The sequence below is a fragment of the Sus scrofa genome, chromosome 8 (assembly GCF_000003025.6).
Source record: "Sus scrofa isolate TJ Tabasco breed Duroc chromosome 8, Sscrofa11.1, whole genome shotgun sequence".
Lineage (NCBI taxonomy): Eukaryota > Metazoa > Chordata > Mammalia > Artiodactyla > Suidae > Sus > Sus scrofa.
In genome coordinates this window covers 70,410,168-70,432,144 of record NC_010450.4, presented here as the reverse complement: position 1 = coordinate 70,432,144, position 21,977 = coordinate 70,410,168, and the positions used below count along the sequence as shown (strand labels likewise).

Below are 21,977 nucleotides of genomic sequence, written 5' to 3'. Positions count from 1 at the left end.
TCATATCATTCTTCATCACTCTTTATATTTTGAAAAACTAAAAAGCCAGTTGGGTTGGGTTTCTTTCTGGGTCTGTGGGGATTGAACTCTGATCACTCCATTTTTTACTACTTATTGGTTTAAGTTTTCTATTTTTTTTTCCCATTAGCATTTTTTTGTCTTTTTATAGACATTTATCCATTGCATTTTGGGTTTTTATGTATCAGTGCCATCTTGCAACAGTGAGGATAGAACATTAGCAAGAAGGAAAAGACGGACATATTTGATAGTTATTGCACCATTAAATCAAGTAAATTTAGAATAACCCACCTCTATATAATACTTACTAGGGATAATAACATCTCTTTAAGCCACTGACATGTACTTGTGGATAGGGATCCTAATATGACCCTTTTTTTCTTAATTTAAAAATCTTCTGCTCCTATAGTTATTTCTCCTTTTTTGCTTTACCTGTCATTTATTTGTTTATTTTTTTATTTATTTTTTATTGGTATTCTCTATTTTACCTTTCCAAAGAATAACATTTGGCTTGTTTTTCAACAATTTTTTTTTTATCATTTCTTCCTTTACTTAAATAGCTTTATTCTTATCTTCTTTAGGTTTCTTCTATCGATCTTTTTTCTAAATTTTGAGTTTGATGCTTAGCATACGTTTTTTTCCCTTTTGACTTTCTTATCCTTTCATAGACACATTTAAATTTACAACTGTCTACTATTAGTGTGCTGTGCCTCACAAATTTTGACAAAGAAAACATTTTCATTCAGTTCTAAGTATTTTGTAATTTTAAGATAAATTTTATCTCAGGAGATCTGATGTTAGTGTCCAGACATATAACAGATTTTTTTTTATCCTTTAAACATTTTTCTAATTGTGTTGCATTGTGACCTAAGCTGCCAACCACCTCACCACCAGCGGACACACACATATACACCCAGAGCCATTTATAGCACACTTGGTCTCCACAGAGAGAAGTGGAAGGTTGAATCGTACTGGCCAAAGCATCATTATGCTCATAGTACTCAATAAATATTTATTAAATTAATGATTAAATGACCATTATATGTAATTTGAGAGATTGGAATTTAAGGTGATAGGCAGTATATTTTCTTTGATAATATCTGTGTCTACTCTAACAGAGAGGCCATGACACAAGTTGATTTTAGAGGCTTTTGTAATTAGCAGAATTTGGAGTGAGTTTTACGTAGAATAAGAAGGACCAGTTTGGGATATTAGTGTTTGTGGGGGTCTAAGTGATCTAGTTTATAATTTTTCCAAGAAGAGTGCTTTCTAAGAAAAGCAATATATTTGTAAAATGAACACAGAAACATTAAAATAAATAAATTAATTAAAAAGGTAAGGAACTCCTTTTAAAATGATGAATACACTTGCACAAGGTTATTACTAAGACATTATGTTGATCTCCAAGCCACAGAAGAAAATTAACATCATTTGAGTTGTATGTCATAAAGGTCAAATCCACCTAACAAAGTGAACTCTTAATTAGAGAGGATAACTATGTTGACAGTATCTAAATCTTCTATTTAGCCATTTCTTTCTGTTGCTAACTTTATAGATGCTTCTCCTTAGTACTTCTGGGATGCTGCTTTTCAGTAACCTGGGGTTACCTGGTACATAGCTGGAGTTTAATCATTATCTGTAATTATTTGGTGGATGAATGAGAGAATAGCCAAGAAGTAAGAGTTACATCGTTCAGCCATAAGCTGGACACTTTAGTAGATGCTTGTTATGTCCCACCCATACACCCAAGGTTGTTTCTGTTTCTAAGCACATTGGCCCTACTTACAGTCCACATGTATTTCATTTCCTGTGGACTCTCTCTGGCTACCGGCGTTCACTTTACCTATAGATAAGGCAGGCTAGAAGTTCCAGGAATTTATCTCCCCCACCCCAGGAAGAGCTCTTAGTCAATTATTGGAAATTCTATGAATAAAATTGGTGGATAAATAAATATTCCAGCCAATCTTCCTACCTTTGGTTTGGGCTCACATCCCTTCACCAGGTGGTTGCCTGATGACCCATTTGGAATACAAATAAGATCAAGTTTCTACAGAACTCTGATCAGCTTGCTTGAATGGGTCCACACTTACTTAGTTAAATCAGATGTCTCTGTGACCCTGCCCTTACCACTCCAGCTTCATTTACAGCTCTGTGGACTTTACCCTTTCTGTTTCAGAACTACTGAACTCTTTGATGTATTTTACTCTTAAGGTCATACTCTCTGATGACTTTGTGATTTATGCCTCTAATGATCTTTTCTACATAACTCCTGCTACTCATTCTTCAGGGTTAATCTCAGGTGGCATCTCTCCAGGGATACCCCCACCCCGACTCAGTCAGTCTGGGCGGGGTGAGAGCACCCCCAAATCCTATGGATCCCTGGGACACATCCCATCCAGTTATTTCCTGCACTGCATTGACAAGACATACTCTCTCCCACTAACTAGGTGGGAAGTGTCCCAAAGTCAGAGATTTTCTGTCCTATGCCCCTAGCACTATTTGAGTCATCAACCATAAATATTGAATAAATGAAGTTGAGGACAAAGTTTACTATAGATGGGAATCAGAGGTTCTTGACACTGGCTGCAAATAAGAAACATCTAGGAATCTTTTATTTATTTATTTTTCTTGTTACAGCTGCATCTACAGCATATGGACATTCCCAGGCCAGGGGTCCAATTGTAGCTGCATCTGCCACCTATGTACGCTACAGCTTGTGGCAATGCCAGATCCTTAACCCACTGAGCCAGGTCAGGGATCGAACCCACATCCTCACAGAGGCAATGTTCGGTCCTTAACCCACTGAGGAACTCCTCAGAATCTTTTAAAAATAAGGATACTAATGATTCACCCAAGTCTATTTAAATCGGAAGCTGTGGGAGGAGGGCCTGGACATTTTGACATGCAAAACTCAAGCGGTAACGTGTACGTGAGGCTAGGAACCAACCGATGATCACTGGGCAAGGTTTTGGTGAACAGTATGCTAGAGACGGATGGATGTGCTGATGCTGCAGGCACTTTTCAGTCAATACATCTATGAGATGGTTGCTGGAATTATGTTTATTATTGGTTAGTGTTCTCAAAACACTCCCTGTACTTTATAAAGATTGTTTTGTTTTTCATGCAGGTAACTTAGTTGACCAGCCAGGAACAAGACTGTGTGTGAGTCATCCTGTGACATTAGGATTCTTGAAAGAACACCTATGCCCCAAAACAAATGTATTTCTTTAAAGTAATGTAAGAAGGAGTTCCCGTCGTGCACAGGGGTTAACAAATCCGACTAGGAATCATGAGGTTGCGGGTTCAATTCCTCGCCTTGCTCAGTGGGTTAAGGATCCGGCACTGCCGTGAGCTGTGGTGTAGGTCGCAGACGCGGCTCAGATCCCGCGTTGCTGTGGCTCTGGCTCTGGCGTAGGCCGGAGGCTACAGCTCCGATTAGACCCCTTGCTTGGGAACCTCCATGTGCCACGAGAACGGCCCTAGAAAAGGCAAAAAGACAAATAAATAAAATGAAATAATATAAGAAAAGAGTAGCAAGTGGAGGTAAAAGAGAACTGGGTTTTAGACATTTATGTCATGATATCAGGGAAAGAAGTCTCAAATCTAAATACCTGTTTTTGAAAATGCCAGATTCAAACTTATTCTCGTCATCTTCTTGTTTATGGTGGTGATGATGATGGGCAGTATATTTTCTTTGATAATGTCTGAGTCTACTGTACAGAGAGGCCATGGCATGGGTTGATTTTAGAGGCTTTTGTTATTAACAGAACTTGGAGTAAGTTTTACGTAGAATAAGAAGGACCAGTTTGGGATATTTGTGGGAGGTCTAAGTGATTCTAGTTTATAATTTTCCCCAGAAGAGTGCTTTCTAAGAAAAGCAATACATGTTTAAAATGAACCCAAAAACAGTTAAAAAAAAAAAAAGTTAAGGAACTCCTTTTAAAATGATCCTCTAAGTGTTAGGGGAAACATACCCTCAAGTCTCACAATCTCAAAACTAATATTCAAACTCTCAATCTGTTTGATTAAAAAAGTTTAATGAACTGTAAAATAAATACACTTCCATTAAATATTAAATAAATTATTTACAACTTGAAAAAATACTTTTTATCTCCGTGCATCTTTATGTACAGAAATAAGACTTAGCATTAAAAAAAGTGACAGTTGGAAGTTTAAAACCACCAGAACAAAAAGGTTCTGTCTTCTTATGATCCACTGCAAAGAGGAACCAACTCATCAGTCATGGTTATGACTTGGCAGTGACCCCGATCTGCTACCCTGTTGAAAAATAAAATGAAGTATTAGCCATAAGCTCCATTCTAATATAGCTATGAGAAAAATGTCAAAATATAATCAGGAATCAGAATATCTGTCAAGTGTTTCTATGATATCTTGTGAAAAGTGCTAAGAGCTTTTCAGAGACAAACGATCACTTTGACTTGAATCCCTCTTTCACATACGCTTTACTTATACATTGACTTAGGTAGAAGACTGTCTATGCCCAAACCTATGTCATCAAATTCTGCTTAATAAAACTGCAACAGCAGTCATGCACAACAGTTTTCCTAACCAAATCTATGCAGTGGACATCATCATAATAATAATAAAACAAAGATTAAGTGGCTCAGGGTATTTATGATACACAGTTAATTTAGGATAATTAGTAACAAGGGCATAATAATAGTAGCTACCAATTCATAAGCAGCCACCATGTGCCAACACAGCATATTCCTTTCCCTAAAGTCATTCTGGACCTCCTTGGAGAAATTTCAATTGCACTAAATAACCAAAAGTCTACCCTTATTCATGTTGGTGGTTTCCCTTCAGACTATTAAGCCAATTCAGCAATAAATTTTGATGAATAAATGCTGAGTATAGCATTGGCATGGATAATTATCCATTTCATGAGTTATTGAACTAGTTCTGTAATAGGCTCAGAACATAAAGCCTGTACTTAACCAGTGCTAAATATAGTGGTCCTACAAGCATCTGAAATGTTAATTAAAAGTGGAAATACTGACTTAGTAGATTTAGGATTTGGCCCAGAAATATGCATATTTAACAAGCATCTCAAGTAATTCTTAAATTCACTGGAGGTAGAAAATAACAACTTAAGGATGTGCCATCTTTCCCAGATGTCTGAGGAATTGCAGTTCCTTCCTCTGGCCAACTTTAAGTGAGTATTTAATCTTGCCTCCCTCTTTCACTGGAAGTTTGCTTTATTAGCTATTCACTCTAGTTATCAAGAAAATATCCCTCTCCGTATCTTCTTGCCTCCTACCTACAACATGCCCAGCTCTCCCTCCCTAAGAAAAAATAAGGACCATGATACATTCTCTCATCAAGCTCTCCCCCAAATTAGTACCCCTGCTCCCTTCTTCTTTTCTTTATAAACCTACTGTTTCCACTTCCTCTCATTCCTAGTGCAAATTCTCTGACGGTGGCTCTCTACCGCAGGAGTTTAACCTATCATTTTAACCTTATCTTCCCCAACACTATTTGAAGTAGGCCATTTTTCTTTGTTTCTTTTTTTAGGGCCACACCCATGGCATATGGAGGTTCCCAGCCTAAGGGTCAAATCAGAGCTACGGCCGCACTAGCCTACATCACAGGCACAGCAATGCCAGATCCTAGCTGCGTCTGCAACCTACAAGGCAACACTGGATCCTTTAACCCACTGAGCTGGATCCTTTAACCCACTGAGCGAGGCCAGGGATCGAACCCGGATCCTCATGGGTACTAGTCAGATTTGCTACTGCTGAGCCATAGTGGGAACTCCCTGAAGTAGGCCATTTTTCAAAAGTTTCTAAAATAATTTAGCCCATCTCATGGTAGTGGTCTTCTTTTCCCTTTATAATTGCCTGTCCCAATCTCATCGCTTCTTTGAGGCGCAATACCAATGCCATCCTGTATACCTGTCCTCTTCTTCCCCCAAATTCATCCCGCTAGAGTCTTTCTCTCCTTCACTGGGAACTCCTTCTAGCCCATTGGTTCCTTTCTTATGACCTATTTTACTTCCTCTAATGTTGTCGTTCCTTACACTTTTTTCTACTTACCAAACACTAAGTTCTTTGGCAGTAAAAATCTGTGTCTCCCTCATCTTTATATCCCTTATCATACTAAGGCATAGGCCATCCTCATTATTGAACTTCATCTCATGCTCAAAGAACAACACTTTAATGGAGCCAGTGTTCATGGTGTATAATTAAGAAAACTCGCTTTCTGATTTTTCTTCAAATAATAGTATATTTTTAAATCGTAAGATATTATTTAAAGATATATTTTAAAACTCAAACCTGTAATATTATCTTCAGTCATGCTATGGCATGTGCATTTGCATTTTCTTGTCGAAGTTTCTTTCGTTCTTCAGCTGCACCTTCATATTCCCTGAAGTATCGTTTTCGAAGGCTTCAAAGAACAAGATATTCTACTGTCATTAAAGTTCTATAGATCTATATATGGCCTGGGGTTTTCATGAATATAGGGAGTTCCTTTTTGTGAGTCTTTATAGGCCTTTACACACTTACAGACCACTCCACCAAACCAAAACCTAAACCCCGGAGTTCCCGTTGTGGTGCAGTGGTTAACGAATCCGACTAGGAACCATGAGCTTGCAGGTTCGATCCCTGGCCTTGCTCAGTGGGTTAAGGATCCTGTGTTGCTGTGAGCTGTGGTGTAGGTCACAGATGTGGCTTGGATCTGGTGTTGCTGTGGCTATGGTGCAGGCCGGCGGCTACAGCTCTGATTAGAACCCTAGACTGGGAACCTTCATATGCCTCGGGTTCGGCCATTAAATGACAAAAGACAAAAACAAAACAAAACAAAAAAACCCTAAACCCAGCTAAAAGGTACCACAATTTTTTTTTAAGGGGATCTTTATGTTGACATTATATAAACATATTTTCGGGAGTTCCCGTTGTGGTGCAGCAGGTTACAAACATGACTAGTATCCATGAAGATATGGGTTGGATTCTTAGCCTTGATCAGTGGGTTAAGGATCCAGTGTTTCCATGAGCTGTGTTATAGTCTGCAGATGGGACATGGATCTGGCGTTGCTGTGACTGTGGTGTAGGCCTGTGGCTGCAGCTCCAATTCAACCCCTAGCCTGGGAACCTCCATATTCGGCGGGTGCAGCCCTAAAAAGAAACAAACAAACATATTTCCAAACTACTGAGATTTAAATAAATATGCCTTGAGATGCAAACTTTCAGAAGGCATGGAATACATCCATATTTTTTCCCCCAAACTTAGCACAATTACCATGCACAACCGGAGGAAGAAAATAGTACAGGTTACCATAGAAGGGCTGTTGTCTTGCACAAACAAGTTTAAATGCTTGGATATTTTTTTAAACATGCTAACCAAAAAAAAAAAAAAAAAAAGAGTTTCATTTATTTCTAAATACAATAAATGCTTCAAGTTTTATATATTGCTACTTGGTCAATGGTCCGAAATATCTTAATGTTGTACACTAAACAATTCAATTTTTAGTATCTACTAAATATTACCATTAAAATCTGAGGAACTCTTGTTGTGATGTTTGGGAAAAATTAACTTCAATTTTGGAAAAAACAGTGGCTGTAACTTAGGTTAGGGTTTGCTGTGTGTTTCAAATACAGAGAGCATACAGAAGGAAAGGACAGCATGACAAAGTTTTTCCATACTCTTCCAAAGGATTATTGAATATTTCAACCTGAATTAATTACAAGTTTAACTAATTCTTTCAAAACATATTCCCTAGCTGGCCATTTCTGCGTCTATCCTTCTATGTCAAATAGTAATGCATTGTCTGAGGGTACCTTTCCTAAACGCATTTGCATAACTGGCTTGAGGTACCAATAGAAAGACCGAAATAATTTCTAGAGCGCGCAAAACAAATTGACGCCCCACATCAAACTTTACGTGCATCATAAAACAGTGTTTTGTGTGTCATTTTATCATTATCTGATCTGAGTTTCAAATAATAGTAAACAGTGTCAGAAGATAACCCCTTGTTTCCTGAATGGCAGGAGTAGTAGATCATGTCCACAATCCAGTTGTTAAAGTAATTTACCAGGACCTAAAATTAGAATAATGAGTCTATTGCTTTTCCCAAACTCTAGTAGCACATGACTCATTACAGAGCTATTCACACCCTCCTCCAACTTCTTGAATTCACTGACTTTTGTTTGACAGACAATGCCATTTCTACATGCCCACCAGTGTCTGTCTACTACCTAGAAGAGTCTAGTGGCAACAGCCATTGGTCATGCAGTGAAGTATGTGACCTGTTATGGGAACACAGGGCAGATGCTGCATGAATGGAACAGTAGTAGAATTGTCCCTGCTTCCTGTGCCATGCCACATGGAGGATATGGGTTGTTTTTAAGAACTGAGTTCCCATTTTATATTTGATAATAACAAAATAGGCACAAGCTGCTTTAAGCAAGTCAATATCATGCTATAAAATTCCTAACTCAGATTTTTTCATTCTAACAGGAGCAGAAGGCATATATTTTTTGGCTCCAGGTTGGAAGCTCTTTGTGATTTCTTAGCACCAAAGCATGCCCTCTGACAACCTCCTGTGACCTAGTCCTAAAGTAGCTTCTGGGAGGCTTGCTTAAACTTATTATAGTAGAGAAGATATACGAACACTCTGAGATTTGGAAATTGCCACGAGTAGACATATAACATGAAATAAAACCACCAATTTTTAAGTTCAAGGAAAGGCTTCATATATTGTTTCCATGGTGTCCAAATATACATGTGACCATATTCTGTGATCTTTGTCAATGAAGTGTAAAGATATGACCAAAGACCATGTGCCACCAATAGACTAACTCATCTAAAATATACAACACTGATAGACAATACTGAAAAAGAATTAACCTGACGTTATTTTATTGGGAATTTTTAAGAGACGCCATACTTACTAGATTGTAATAACAACAGCAATAGCTGTGAAGCTCATGGCAGAGACAAAAGCAGCAATGGCTGCTAAAGCAATTTTTGATAAATCGCTGTGGACCATGGTGTGAGTCTTCATGGACTTTTCCCCACATCGTTCACCAAAGTAATCCTGGTAACATCTGAAAACAGCATACATTTTGAAATTATTACCACTGAAAACATTCTGCATATTTTATGTTTACTTTCCAGATCACAAACGACCATTAATTCTAACATTGAAAAAAAAGGCATGCCATATGTTTAAATTTCAAAATGATGAGACCTAGAATATATTTGAGTCAAGGATCTATTAGTATAAGAACAAGTTGAGATTAGCTTGGTATGATATGTCAAGAAGACACAAGTTTTCATTCTTTATGCCCCTAGGATGACGGACTAATGAGTTTAGTCAGTTGGTATCCAGTTAATACATTCCACTATCATTTAATGTGCTAGTAGCTTGTGGGGGGGGGGGGGCTAGAACATTATGCAAAAAGTACCTTTAGTTCCTTTTTAAAAAAGAGGTTTTGCAAAATATATGTTATAAAATGATCGTTTCCATCAGGGTTCAGCAAACTGCAGCCGATGGGGTTAAATCTTGCCATCTGTCAGGTCTTAGGCAGCATGCAAGCCAAGTATGATTTTTATATTTTTAAATGGTTCTATTTTAATTGATTATATAAGTACACACATAATCTTGACCCATGAAGCCCAAAATATTTCCTATCTGGTTCTTTAAGAAAAAGTCTGCCAACCCTTGGTTCATACCATTGAAAAAAAAAAAAGGCTTTCTGCAGCTAGGGGTTTCAGACACAGTGTTAGAAATATAGAGTTCTATATAATTTAGGGAAACTTACTTGCAGGTTACTGCTTCCAGGTGCTCTATATATTTGCAATCTCCGTGAATGCAGAAGTTTTGGAATTCTGCATCACATGGATTTTTCTTCTTTCTGTTTCTTCTATTTTTTCCACTTTTGCCTCCCTTTTTCTTTCTTTTGGGTTTATCTGAAGTATTTTCACTTTCTGTTCTGTTTCTCTTGGGCTTAACTACCTGTTCAACTAAAAAAAAAAAAGTGAAAGATTTATTGACAAACATCTCTCTTCCTCTTGAATACCATTTTGGAGATATGAGATAAATCCTAGAATTGAGAGTTCATGGAGATAAGTGTCATATTTGTCTTATTATTTAGCACAATTCATACAGCAAAACTGAACAAAGAGAATGTTTGTATCACATGGCACTTAAAAATCTGAATCCCTTTGTTCTTTTATTAGCTTAGAAATGTATCTTGAATTTATTTGTACCAGTATTATTATTACTGATAACAGGAATAATAGAATAATTCTTTACTTGTCTAAGAAAAGCCATGAAGTATGTTAAATATTTTCCTGAATTTCTAATATATACCAAGTTCTCGGTAACGAGCATTAATTTAATTAACCCCAAATCACAGCTGAATGTAGTGTTACGATCCAAATGAAATAGGTAAGAAAAACAAAGTTGAGTGAAAACAAGTAACTTGCAGTAGAACACATAGCTAGAAAGCGGCAGCGCTGGGATATTAAAACCTATTTTTTCCCCTATAATACTATGTTTTCTCTTGGAAAAGGTCAGTGCCATTAGTTACAGTGGGGCTTGAGTATATTTGATGATTTTCTTATACTGGTCATGTGCTCGCTATCATAATTGGGAATTAGTGTGTATTACTTGAAGTGGAGAAAACTGAGGATTAGACATTAGAGTTAATCGATTTTCTCCAACTCCCAGATGACAACAGATTACGATCAATACCTTTGGGGAGGGGAGCTCATGTCTGTGATCAATCTATTTGAAAAAATAGGGGTCCAGAAATATTTGTACTTGATGCTTCAGAGATTCATCTTAATTCTTCAGATCCACGGAAACCTTTGTTCAGTGTAACAGTTATGTGGGATATAGTTTATCCACATGCTAAATGTAGAAAGGCAGAGTTTCCATGTTAGAAACTGTGCATTTTGTTATTCTAATCCTTGAGTGGGTTTATCTGAGCAAGTGTTTAGCAGAGTCCAGTGAAAAGAGGGAAATATCATAATATCCTAATACAATTAGCCATAATGGTCCTGCAGTACTCATGAATAGAAAACTCTGGAAACATAGGGAAGGGTATCAAAGATAGAATCCCATGATTAAGGAGACAACAAATAAATATTATGAATATTTTATCATTATTAACAACATTAACAATAGTCAAATTAGGAGTAATGTTTTTAATAGGTGGCTATGCAATTTTTATACTGAAATTTTCCCTTGATGATAAAAAAGTACCACAAGTTAGAATAAGTCTTCTCACAGAAATATTTTACATCAATATTACAGCGCTTTATCAGATACATTACAAATTATAGAGACAAATACTTACTACGCTAAAGTGTTACAATAGACATTAATCCCATTGGTTAATTTTCACTGTTTCACAATGCGTTGGAACGTTAAGCCCTAGCCATTTTCACTACCAACAATGTGTTTGGCCTTTTGAAATGTTAACAACTTGAAATAGCTTTAAGAGAACCATTTCTAAGTCTTGATGGTCTAATCTCCTCCCTTCCCAAAATAAGAATTATAGACAGACTCCTTCCTCACCTTATAGAAGAGCATAAGCTCCAAAGGCAGATAACATGGAGTATTCAGTAAAACTCTCTCCACCTGCCTCTTCCTCCAGTCACTGTCCCTATGGTATCACCCTCTCTCCCTTCACCAGTTCTGGGAGCCAGAGAGAGGAGGAGGAGCCATGGAAACTAAGATCAGGAAAGAGAGGGCTGTAAGTCTTGCCTATGTAGTGGAGGCTCCTAGGATACTTAGATCTGATTTGCTGATGACCTGTTCTGCCCTCAAACTCCAAAGTAACATGAGGGTAACAAGACTGACCTCTTCCTTTGGTAACTTCCTTTTAAGCAAATGCTTTTTTAAAATGATCAGATAACAGCCAAAGAGAAGAAAACTATGGGTCACATTATTTAACTGACAAATGGGATTTGGGATTAAAGAGTGATTCTATCAATACATAATCCACGCATACTTGTCCTTCTTTTATTATTTCCAGAAGGTGGTATGACTATTATTATTACCAATTTCGCAACACCTTATCCTTAAAGGCTAAGGTCCAATCGTTCCTTTCCCATTACTTCTGTTCCCTTATTTGTGCTAAAAATGCAGTTATTTGGGGGGAAACGGTGGAGGGGAGTGAATATAAAACTTGAGATACAACATAGATAGGACTGGACCCTCATTTGAGGGTCACGTGGCAGGGTATGAAAGAGCATAGTATCTGGAATCAAACAGACTGGAGTCCTCATCCTGGCTCTGGAACACTGGGAAGAATGCTTAACCTTTCTGAGCTTCGGTTCTCACGTCTGTAAATGGATAACAACTCCCACTGAATAATGTTTTGCAAAGATTAGCCTTCCTAGACATAAAACGTTTGTTAGAGCTGCAGACATATAGGATGTGGCCACGAATAGCTCTTTCCATCTCAATTTAGCCAGTGGATCAGGAAAGAGAGGGCAAGAAAGCCACTAGGAGATCGGGGAGTGCTTTTCTTTTGAAGCAGCTTGTCTTATACAAACACACATCTCACTGGCTACATTGTCACCTTACCCTCTACTCACCTCTGACTGAATCATCTACAATATAGCCAGATATGTGCGGTTCGTTATCGTACTCTTCAGCATAGTCATAGTCGCTACCAGAAGGCATTTCGCTAGCAGGGGGAGCCTCACTTCCCGAGGACATCTCACTTCTGGAGGTCACCTCAAATGCCTCAGCACCATGGTCCCCAGAAAATGGTTCTCCTTTCCCAGAGGAGGTGCCGTTGACGTCCAGTCCAGCAGCATAATGGGCTATGGGAACAAGGGCAAAATGGAAGAGAAGATAAAGCAGAATGTCTTTTCTCCCCAGTCAGCAGAGCGCAGGAGCAGCGCGCAGGAGAAATGTTTATCTTTTGATAGCAAAGCAGTTATTGCACATGTGCTATTGTTTATGATTGAGTCACTTTATGAAAGCAACTTCACATTTTTGCCAAGAAGCAAACTCAGCTGTTCCAATGACAGAGCTTCTTTCATTAAGGTTTTCATTTCCATAGAGAATGTACATTAATTCCCACATCAAAAAAAAAAAAAAGAAAGAAAGAAAGAAAGAAACAAAATACTGCAGAAGAGGTAAATCAAGTTGCTACACTTATTTAACAGGTAATATCTAAACATTGCCATGACTTCACATATGAAATGCATTTGTGTTTGTTAGGATGCTACCTGTCCTATTTTAATAAACAGGTTCTAGAAATAAATACCGGGTTTTCTTAACATATGCTCACGTTTAAGAAGACTATGTACAGGAAATGTTAAAAAGTAATGAAAATAGAAATTGATTATAATTCTCCTTATTGCCACTGTTTATTACTGTTCTCACAAAGAGAAGAAACTAGAGATGAAGTTAAGATTTGGGGGCCAGAGTTTCAAGTCCCTGCTTTATCTTTTAGATCTAAACAAAACAGTGTCAAAGTGGTGCTTTTAACTTCTCTCTGGGACGATGCGAAACCCTCTAGAAAGGGAAAAAACAAAAGTACTTGACAGAGGAGATGGAGAATCGAGGCAGAAGGCTGCGCGTCTCCTTCCAGGATTTAACTACTCTACTCCAAAATCTGTGGAAATCACTTCACCTCTGGACGTCGGTTGGTTTCTTTATCGGTCAAGCGAAGGGTTGGCTCACAGGCTCTCTAAGCAGGAGATCCTTCAGCTGGACTAAAGTAAAAGTACAAGGAGTTTCCGGCCCCCTCTTGATGGCCTGGAACATCTAAGATACACCTGCCCACTCCCAGGGAGTAACGTACAGAGGGAGGGACCAAGGTCACCTCCCACCAGACAGAACCAGGGCCGCCAAATGGCGATTTTTTAGAGAATCAGCAGCAAAATTCAAGGAGCGACCGTTTTGCCCCGGCTGGGAGAAGTGCTCAGCAGCTCAGAGCCGGGATGTCCTCACCTGAGCAGAGGATCAAGAGTGACAGCACCACGGGCGCCGGCGGCAGCAGCGGAGCTCTCATTGGTCCCGCGGAGCTGTGGCGTCGCGGTCTCTGGGGCAACTCGGCCGGGAGCTGCGGGCGGGCGGGAGGAGGTGACCGGGGACCAGGGGCGCCGAGCAGCTGTGCTCAGAGGCCCGGCCGGGCTCGGGCGCTGGAGGCAGCGCCTGGAGCTCGCCTCGGGATTCCCTGGGCTCCGGCTCCCGCACAAGGTGTGCGAACATTCCGGAGGCGCGGCGCGCACCAGTGGCTTTATAGGCCGGGCGGGACCCGGGCATCGCCCGTGACGTCACGGTCGCCGCGGAGGGTGGAGGCGGGCGGCCGCCCCAGGACAGGTTACTACCCCAAAACCACAAACGGATGCCAGGCGCCCCACCTCCTCGGAGCGCAGAGAGCCGCTGGGAGGAAGTGAAAATGAAGACCCTTGCTGCCGGCTGGGGAAAAAAAAAAAAAGACCAATTCTTATTTGAGAGCAAGGGTGGAGTTGCAAGCTAATATCTGACATTCAGAAATCCCAAATTTTCAAACTATCTGGAGGAAAAAAAAAAAAAAACCTTCAGATTATGCTTTGGTTGATCTGAATATTACAACAGACAGGGATTAACTAGAAAATTTCCTATTAAAATATAAAATTACTTAAAGCCCAAGAGTGACTTAACAAGGAAAGCCCCACCCCATGTCTTTAATGCGAATAATGACGTTTATTCCATGACTAGAGAGCCATGCCTCCTAAGGAGAAGCTGTTTTGTATACCATGGGCCTGGATCTCAACCCTGGAGATTCCCCTCCACTACTGTGAAGCAGCCTGCATTTCCAATCATCTCCCTCCCCATTTATCCCATTTCTTTATATAACCTAGGGTCCTTGTCAAAATGATAGTTTATTGATCATTAATTTATGTTGTGGAACTGTACACTAAGCATATTACCTACACCAGGTCACTCCAGAACCTTGCTAGGCAAGTATCATTTTTTTCTATGTTTTACAAGAGGGACACCTGTCAGCTTTACCAAGCAAGGAGTACTTTACCCCGCTGGTCATGGCAAAAGCCAGATGGACCTAACTTCGAGTTCCACTGACTCTAAAATCTCTTTCCTCTCTGATAAAGGGATTTAGGCTAAACTTCTCTTTGGAAAGAAAGTTTCTGGGGAGAACAATAGTTAGCCTACAGGAGTAATCTCTACTGGTAGTGTGTTGGCATGAAGGGTAGTGCCCAAGAGTTTGCCTCTGCAATCCCCAGATAAAAGGGCCAGATTTTAGTGCCTATTTAGAATCTAGTAGGACATTTTAATCATGACAAGTAGATAAAATGAGAGGGAGAGAATTGCTTCATTTGACTAAGTTTGATGTATCTACAATTCCAGAACTGGATTTTTCTTGACTTGAGGAAGAGGAAAAAAGCATTATTCTCCTAGTGTTTCTTTGTCCTGAAGATACATATCTCTTCTGTGACTATTCCAGTAAAACAGCTCTTTTAGGAATGCGGGTCACAGTGCCTCTGTCCTAATTCTGGGAAATTTTTTAAAAGTTTATTTTTAAAATAAAATTTTAAATCTATTTTTAATGGTGTATCATAGTAAAGTAGGCTAAATAGCCTGATATGTTTAGTAGGATAAAATAAACAGTCACAAATCACGTCTTCTCACCTACTGGACATTTGTTGAGAGCGTATTTTATGTCATCCACCTGTTTTATTTTTATGCAGGGAGGTATTAAGGAGGGAGATTAAATGATAACCAGCCCCCTGCTCTCCAGTAGTTCATTGTGGTGAGAGTCAGATATATAGGAAAGTAATAACAGAGAGGCAGATACATAAGAAAGATGATAAGAAGGAAAACAAGGATACCATGGAAACAAGGATGCAGTTTAATTTTTCATGTATCATGGAAAGTTTTGTGAAGGATGACTTTTCCAGCAGAAAGTGGAAATGGAAAGAATACCTGAAGACAAGGTGTGACCAAGAGCGGAAAAGCAGACAAGAAAAATGGCACTGCCCATTCCAGGGTGAAGCAGGGGCCTGCATTGTCATCTTTTTTGATGGATGAGGCGATTGTGATTCAGAGAGATTCAGAGCCTTACCCATAGATTTCAAAAGATGGTGGAGATTTTGTTTAGCACGCAGGCTGGTAGCCTATACTGGTGCATCTTTCTGCTCCCAGAGGTCTTGATTTTGTTCTAGCCCTGTTCTTTTTTTCTACTTTCTTCTTCTTGAGGTGAATGCAAGTGGTACATATATGTCAGCACAAGTGTTTTACTATGTTTTAAGTGAAAATGGGCTCTTTACATTGGACATTGGAAAGAGCCCATTTTAGTCTTTTTCCAGTTGGAAATTTAGAGGGATAATTTACATTGGTGCAGAATGCTTAGTGTGAGCTTTAGATTCAAACCGATTGGGTTTTCATATACAGATTCCATCACATACTAAGTTACTTGGTATTTGAAAGACTTGGATTCCTTATTTGAAAACAGGGATAAAAAATACCCACCGCTGTTAAGCACATCTAATGAGATAAGATTCATGAACACGTAGCATAGATTTTAGCATATGTGAGTGCTCGATAAATGGTTAACTTTTGCTAAAATCTTAACATTATGATTAATAATATAGTAACATTAATAACATAGTAACAATATAATTACCTTATATTAATCACATTGAAGAACTAAGTGACTCTTATAAATTTAGCTACCCACAGAACAAGTGAAATAATCTTCAGTAACTTCAAGCCATGAACTTTGTACCTACTTCACATTAAGATTAAACATTTTGAACACTTTATGGTGCATCAGAGAGTACCATGGGGCGTCATCAGAGTTGCATCACAATGGCAGCACCCTTTGATGACTCATGATGTTCTGGAATATATGTAAGAGAAGGAAACCAACCCCATGCAAGTGTGGGATTCTTTACATTTTGCACGCTAAGCGGAGACAAGGAGGAACAACTTTAAGAAATTCAAGGAGAGAAGCAACTCTTCCTTATCCTGATAAATTGATGGCTCCCTCACCTAGCATGAGGTTAAAACAGCTCTAAAGCCAAGTGTTCCTAGCCAACCACTCTTTTTGGTGCCTAGTATCTGGATCCTGACAATATTTTATATGTTGGAAACAAACTCACGTTGGCTCTGCTAAAAGGGGTGCTGTAGAACCTAGAGTATAATTACATGTTTGTTCACAGAGCTGATCCCGAGTTTTTACCAATAGCGCCACGGTCTGAGTAAATATTACATCATGGTCATTTTTATGAGTCAATACATGAACTCCCAAACTAAAATTGAGAAATTCTCTAATATATATGCAATATTTCATGTATTATTAACAAATGCATCAGCTCCACTTAGATGTCTATAATTTTCTACTTTTCACCTTGGAATTATTCATGCTAAAATATATGTAATTTCTAGTTCCTTCAAAAAGGGACCTTGAATGAACTTGATAGTTATTATTTTGACAAAATAAGATAAAATGACTTACCCTCTATACACTTCACATAATGGCTTTTGCAGAGCAAGGACTAGCAGATTGGACCAAAGCCAGTGGATGATTTGATGCAGTGGAAATTAAGTAAATGTAATACACAATTAACTACATACACACACACACACACACACACACACACACACACATCAATCCTCTCTGTAGTTCATTTACTCATAAAATACCTTTTGAAAACTAAATACTCTTAGGCACTGGGGCTAGAACTCTGAATAACTCATAGTGTCCTTGTTTTTAAGAACTTTGCATTCTATTAAAGGGAAACACATAATAAGCAAGAAAACAATACATACAGTAGATTTAGGTAGCAAAGAAGTGCCAGAAAAGAAATAAAATATGGGATGTAGACAACTTGGGATGGTGGGGGAAGATGATACAAAGAAATACAAGATAGCACCTATGCTTGAGTGGTTCCATTTTCTCTCTAGAGAAGACAAATAGCGGGATAAAACATGATTAGCCTATAGAACAATAATAATGCAGAAGAGCAGAAATAGGCATGGACAAGGATGAGAAACAGTGACAGACATCAACAAGAGGAATGAGGGATGCTGGGCCTCAAACATGTGGAGGATATTAGGACATTGTAGAAGCTCTCATTCCACTAATCATTTCTCAACACCCTTTTTAGCAGTCCTAAAGAAGAGCTCTCCTTAGCTCTTAAGCAGAAGCACTTGAGAACCTTTTCAATACTCCCTATTCTCTCTTGATTCAATAGGTTTGGTGTAGGGTCTTGGCCTGTATATTCTTTTAAAGGAAATTTCTAGAAAATTCTGACGTGTACCCCTGATTAAAAAGTACTTACGGGGGAATAGACAGGTGAAAACAATCAAGATGTATTCATAGAGATTGTAAACAGGCAGGGCTACACATTAATGTTATGGAAGTTTTGTTGGAAATGGGAAAGATGGAGAAATGAATTGCAACAGGAAGCATCTAAGTGTGATGAAGGCATTTGTTAACTTCTAAAAACTCACGTGGAGTTCCCATTGTGGTGCAGTGGCTTAAAAATCCAACTGCAGTGGCTGTGCAGGTCGCTGTGGAGGCGTGGGTTGGATCCCTGGCCCTGTGCAGTGGGTAAAAGGATCTGGCATGTTTGCAGCTGTGGCATAGGTCGAAGTGCAGCTTGAATTCAATCCCTGGGGAACTTCACATGCTATGGGTGTGGCCATGAAAAACAAAAACAAAACAAAACAAAACAAAACAAAACAGAACCCCTCATGTTACAAACTGGCTTGTACGCTGTTCTTTTAAATAGGGAACCATCATAATGTAATGAAAATATGAAAGTATGTCTGAATTTATGAAAAAGAAAAAACTCCAATTTGCATACAGTTTTCAGGACCCAATTTATCACATCAAAGAAAGCACATCTGCACCAAATTATGATGGATTCTCACTAACTCAGTTCTGCCTGTAAGATCAGAAACCAGGATGTCTATAACCATCATCATACACTGAGCTGGGAAGCATGACAAATTTTATATACTATTAATTCTTTACGAATAGAGGATTTCAGGATAAGATTTGGGATTTTATTATCTCAGAAAAGTAATATATTGAGGTTTGAAGTAGGTCAGAGCCCTATGAAAGATTTTTACAGACTTTTAAGTCATTAAATAATTGGATCCTTGACTTGTTATTTCCAAATTGAAAAAAATACTCTGAATGTACTTAATTTTCCCTTAATGTATTTTTACTTTTCTTATTTTCTTGCATTTTATTTCACAATTTATTACTCCAGCTACCATACATTTAGTATTGAGTGATGACCACTTTTTCAGTTGCAAATCTCACCTATTTGCCCTCTTATACTTGAAAACTGAAAACATATGCATACCTCTCATATTAGTCATATTATCAATGATCTATATTTGATGTGTTTCTGTTATCAGTTTATCTCTTTAAACTTTCATGTGTTTTAGCAAAGCTAGACTACAATATATATAGATTTTGCTGTATTTTCCCATGAACACAACAGCCTCTTGTTTCTGAGTTTAAAAGGAATAGCAGTTTTAAATATCATAAGTGAAGAAATTACTAACTTGATGGGTAGACCACTCATGTACAGTCCGTCTTAGGCAGGGAGGGGTTAAACCTCAAAGGAAATGCCTTTTGTATGTCACGTTTCCCAGTGCTTTCTGAGTGTGTGTGCTGAAATTATGTGGCCGGAATAAGAAAAAGTATTTGTAAGATAATAAAGAAAAACATATACACATGTACAATTCATAGAAAAAGAGGATTGAAAATATAGTAATACATCTTATAAATATCAGTTGTATCTTTCAGTAATTTTCCTGAAATCAACATTTTGGTCTTAAACCTGGATTAATGTTCTCCCAGATGTTTTTGCCATTTGCAGAAGACAAAATTTCACACCTAGATTTCTTTTCTCCCATAGAAATCCCAAAAAACATTAATTTTGGTCACTTCTCCATACAACAAACTTTCCACCAAGATGCTTTTAATATCAAATTGCTAGACAATCTTGAGATTCTCAAGCACTACCTGTGACTACTATAAGGAAATATTTGACTAGTTAACAGTACAATTGGCCTGACCTAAACGTGATACAGTGGTGTGGGAGTGTTATTTACATGATAGGAAAATTTTTAAATAATTTTTAAGAAATAGAAATTTGATCAAATGTTCCCATCTCAAAAATAGTATTTCCTAAAATTCTTATGTGATTTGAAATAGACAAAAAAAAAAAAAACAGAAACTTTGAAGATACATTTTTGTCTCAAATTATATCTTTGGAAAAATAATGCACTTTTAAAACTTATTTTAATGGCCAGATATCTAAGAATATAATAACTTTTAAAAATTAACTACGTTAAAATTTACATTTTTAAATTTTCCCAATTTTGGAGATTTGAAGATATGTCTATGCTTATTTATAAAATGTGCTTCATTTTTATTCTCCTTACAATATTGCAGTCTGCACAGTTATTATTTTTATGGGATTATGCTGGGAAAAAAATTTTTAAAAATGTAGCTTTATTTCTTCGTTCACAGATTCTTTGGGGGTAACACATACACAAGAGGAAAAAAGAATATAAGAATAAGTCTGTTCTTTAAAAAAAAAAAGCCATTATTTTTAAGAGTAAAACCAAGAAAGAAAGTTATATAAACATCTATTTACTAGCATCTTAAAAAATGTACAATACCTGTTATGCAAAAAATTGACAAAAGTATGTAAGGTACAAAACTTTTGATAATATATTTACAAATATTTATGTACATAATATATATACATATGTATATATAGCTATACATGCATAGAAACATTCTGAAAGGTTATATAAAAATGTCAATAATATTTATCTGATTAAGGTATTAATTGCTTGTATCTACGTTCTAATATATGTACAAAGATCATGTGTTATTTTATTTTCTTAAGTTAAAGACTGCAATCCAATGGAGAAAAGACTTGTGGTTACCGAGAAGGAGGGAGAGGGAGTGGGATGGACTGGGAGTCTGGGGTTAGTAGATGCAAACTTTTACATTTAGAATGGATAACAAATGAGGTCCTGCTCTATAGCCCAGGGAACTGTATCCAGTCCTTTGGGATAGAACATGATGGGAGAATGACATGAGAAAAGGAATGTGTGTATGTGTGTATGTGACTCGGCCATACACACACACACACACACACACACACACACACATATACACACACATATATACATATCTATATGTACATATATGACGGGGCCACTTTGCTGTACAGCAGAATTTGGCACAAAACTATAAATCAACTATATTTTAATACAAAAAAATTAAAAATGAATTCTCTGAAGCAGATGATTGGACCTGGTGTTCATGTCTGCATTTTCACATGCACTGGTTTTGTTGGAAGTGGGAAACACCAAAACTTATGAAGTAAAGATAATCTGGAAAAAAAGAAAAAAGCTCCAGTCCAAGACAAGACAATGATTTCCTAAGGAAACTGATTTGACATGATTTGTATAATCTATTATATTGGTTTTTCCAATGAGGATATCCATTTTGAAGGAAAATGATCACTAAAGGTGTCTGCTTCTCCTCATTCTTTCTTACTCTTGTACAGTTGCTCCCATATCTGTGCTGTCCTTTGTCACGTGGTGCAGCGAGGACGTGAAGTGAGGTGGTTTAGGCTATAGCATCTGAGGTGGAGACTACTGGATTTTAACATAGTCTTCCTCTTACCAACTGTGAAAAATTATTTAAATGTTTTGTGGGTCTAATTTTCTCAACTCTCCAAAGGAGATGATAATAAAAATTCCCTAACCATTGGATTCTTGTGAGGTTTAAATGTGATAATGCATGTAAAACATTTGGAACGATAGCTGACCTTTCCTAATGAGTCAAACTATTTTATGTGTTTTAATTATTACTAATACTGAAACCAATGAAAAAATTACTAGGAATCCCAATGAAAAAATTTCCATGCATATTTGTGGATGGGGATAAATAAGTAAATCCTGTTATAACCGATTTCAT

At 37.8% G+C, this 21,977-nt stretch overlaps 1 protein-coding gene across 1 annotated transcript; it reads right to left on the bottom strand.

Annotated features, from left to right (window-relative positions):
* AREG (amphiregulin) lies at nucleotides 4,039–14,210 on the bottom strand. The gene is given in 6 exon segments (NM_214376.1): nucleotides 4,039–4,296; nucleotides 6,315–6,426; nucleotides 8,931–9,086; nucleotides 9,804–10,005; nucleotides 12,592–12,822; nucleotides 13,961–14,210. Coding segments are annotated over 5 exon segments (744 nt in total). The 5' UTR covers nucleotides 14,022–14,210; the 3' UTR covers nucleotides 4,039–4,296; nucleotides 6,315–6,332.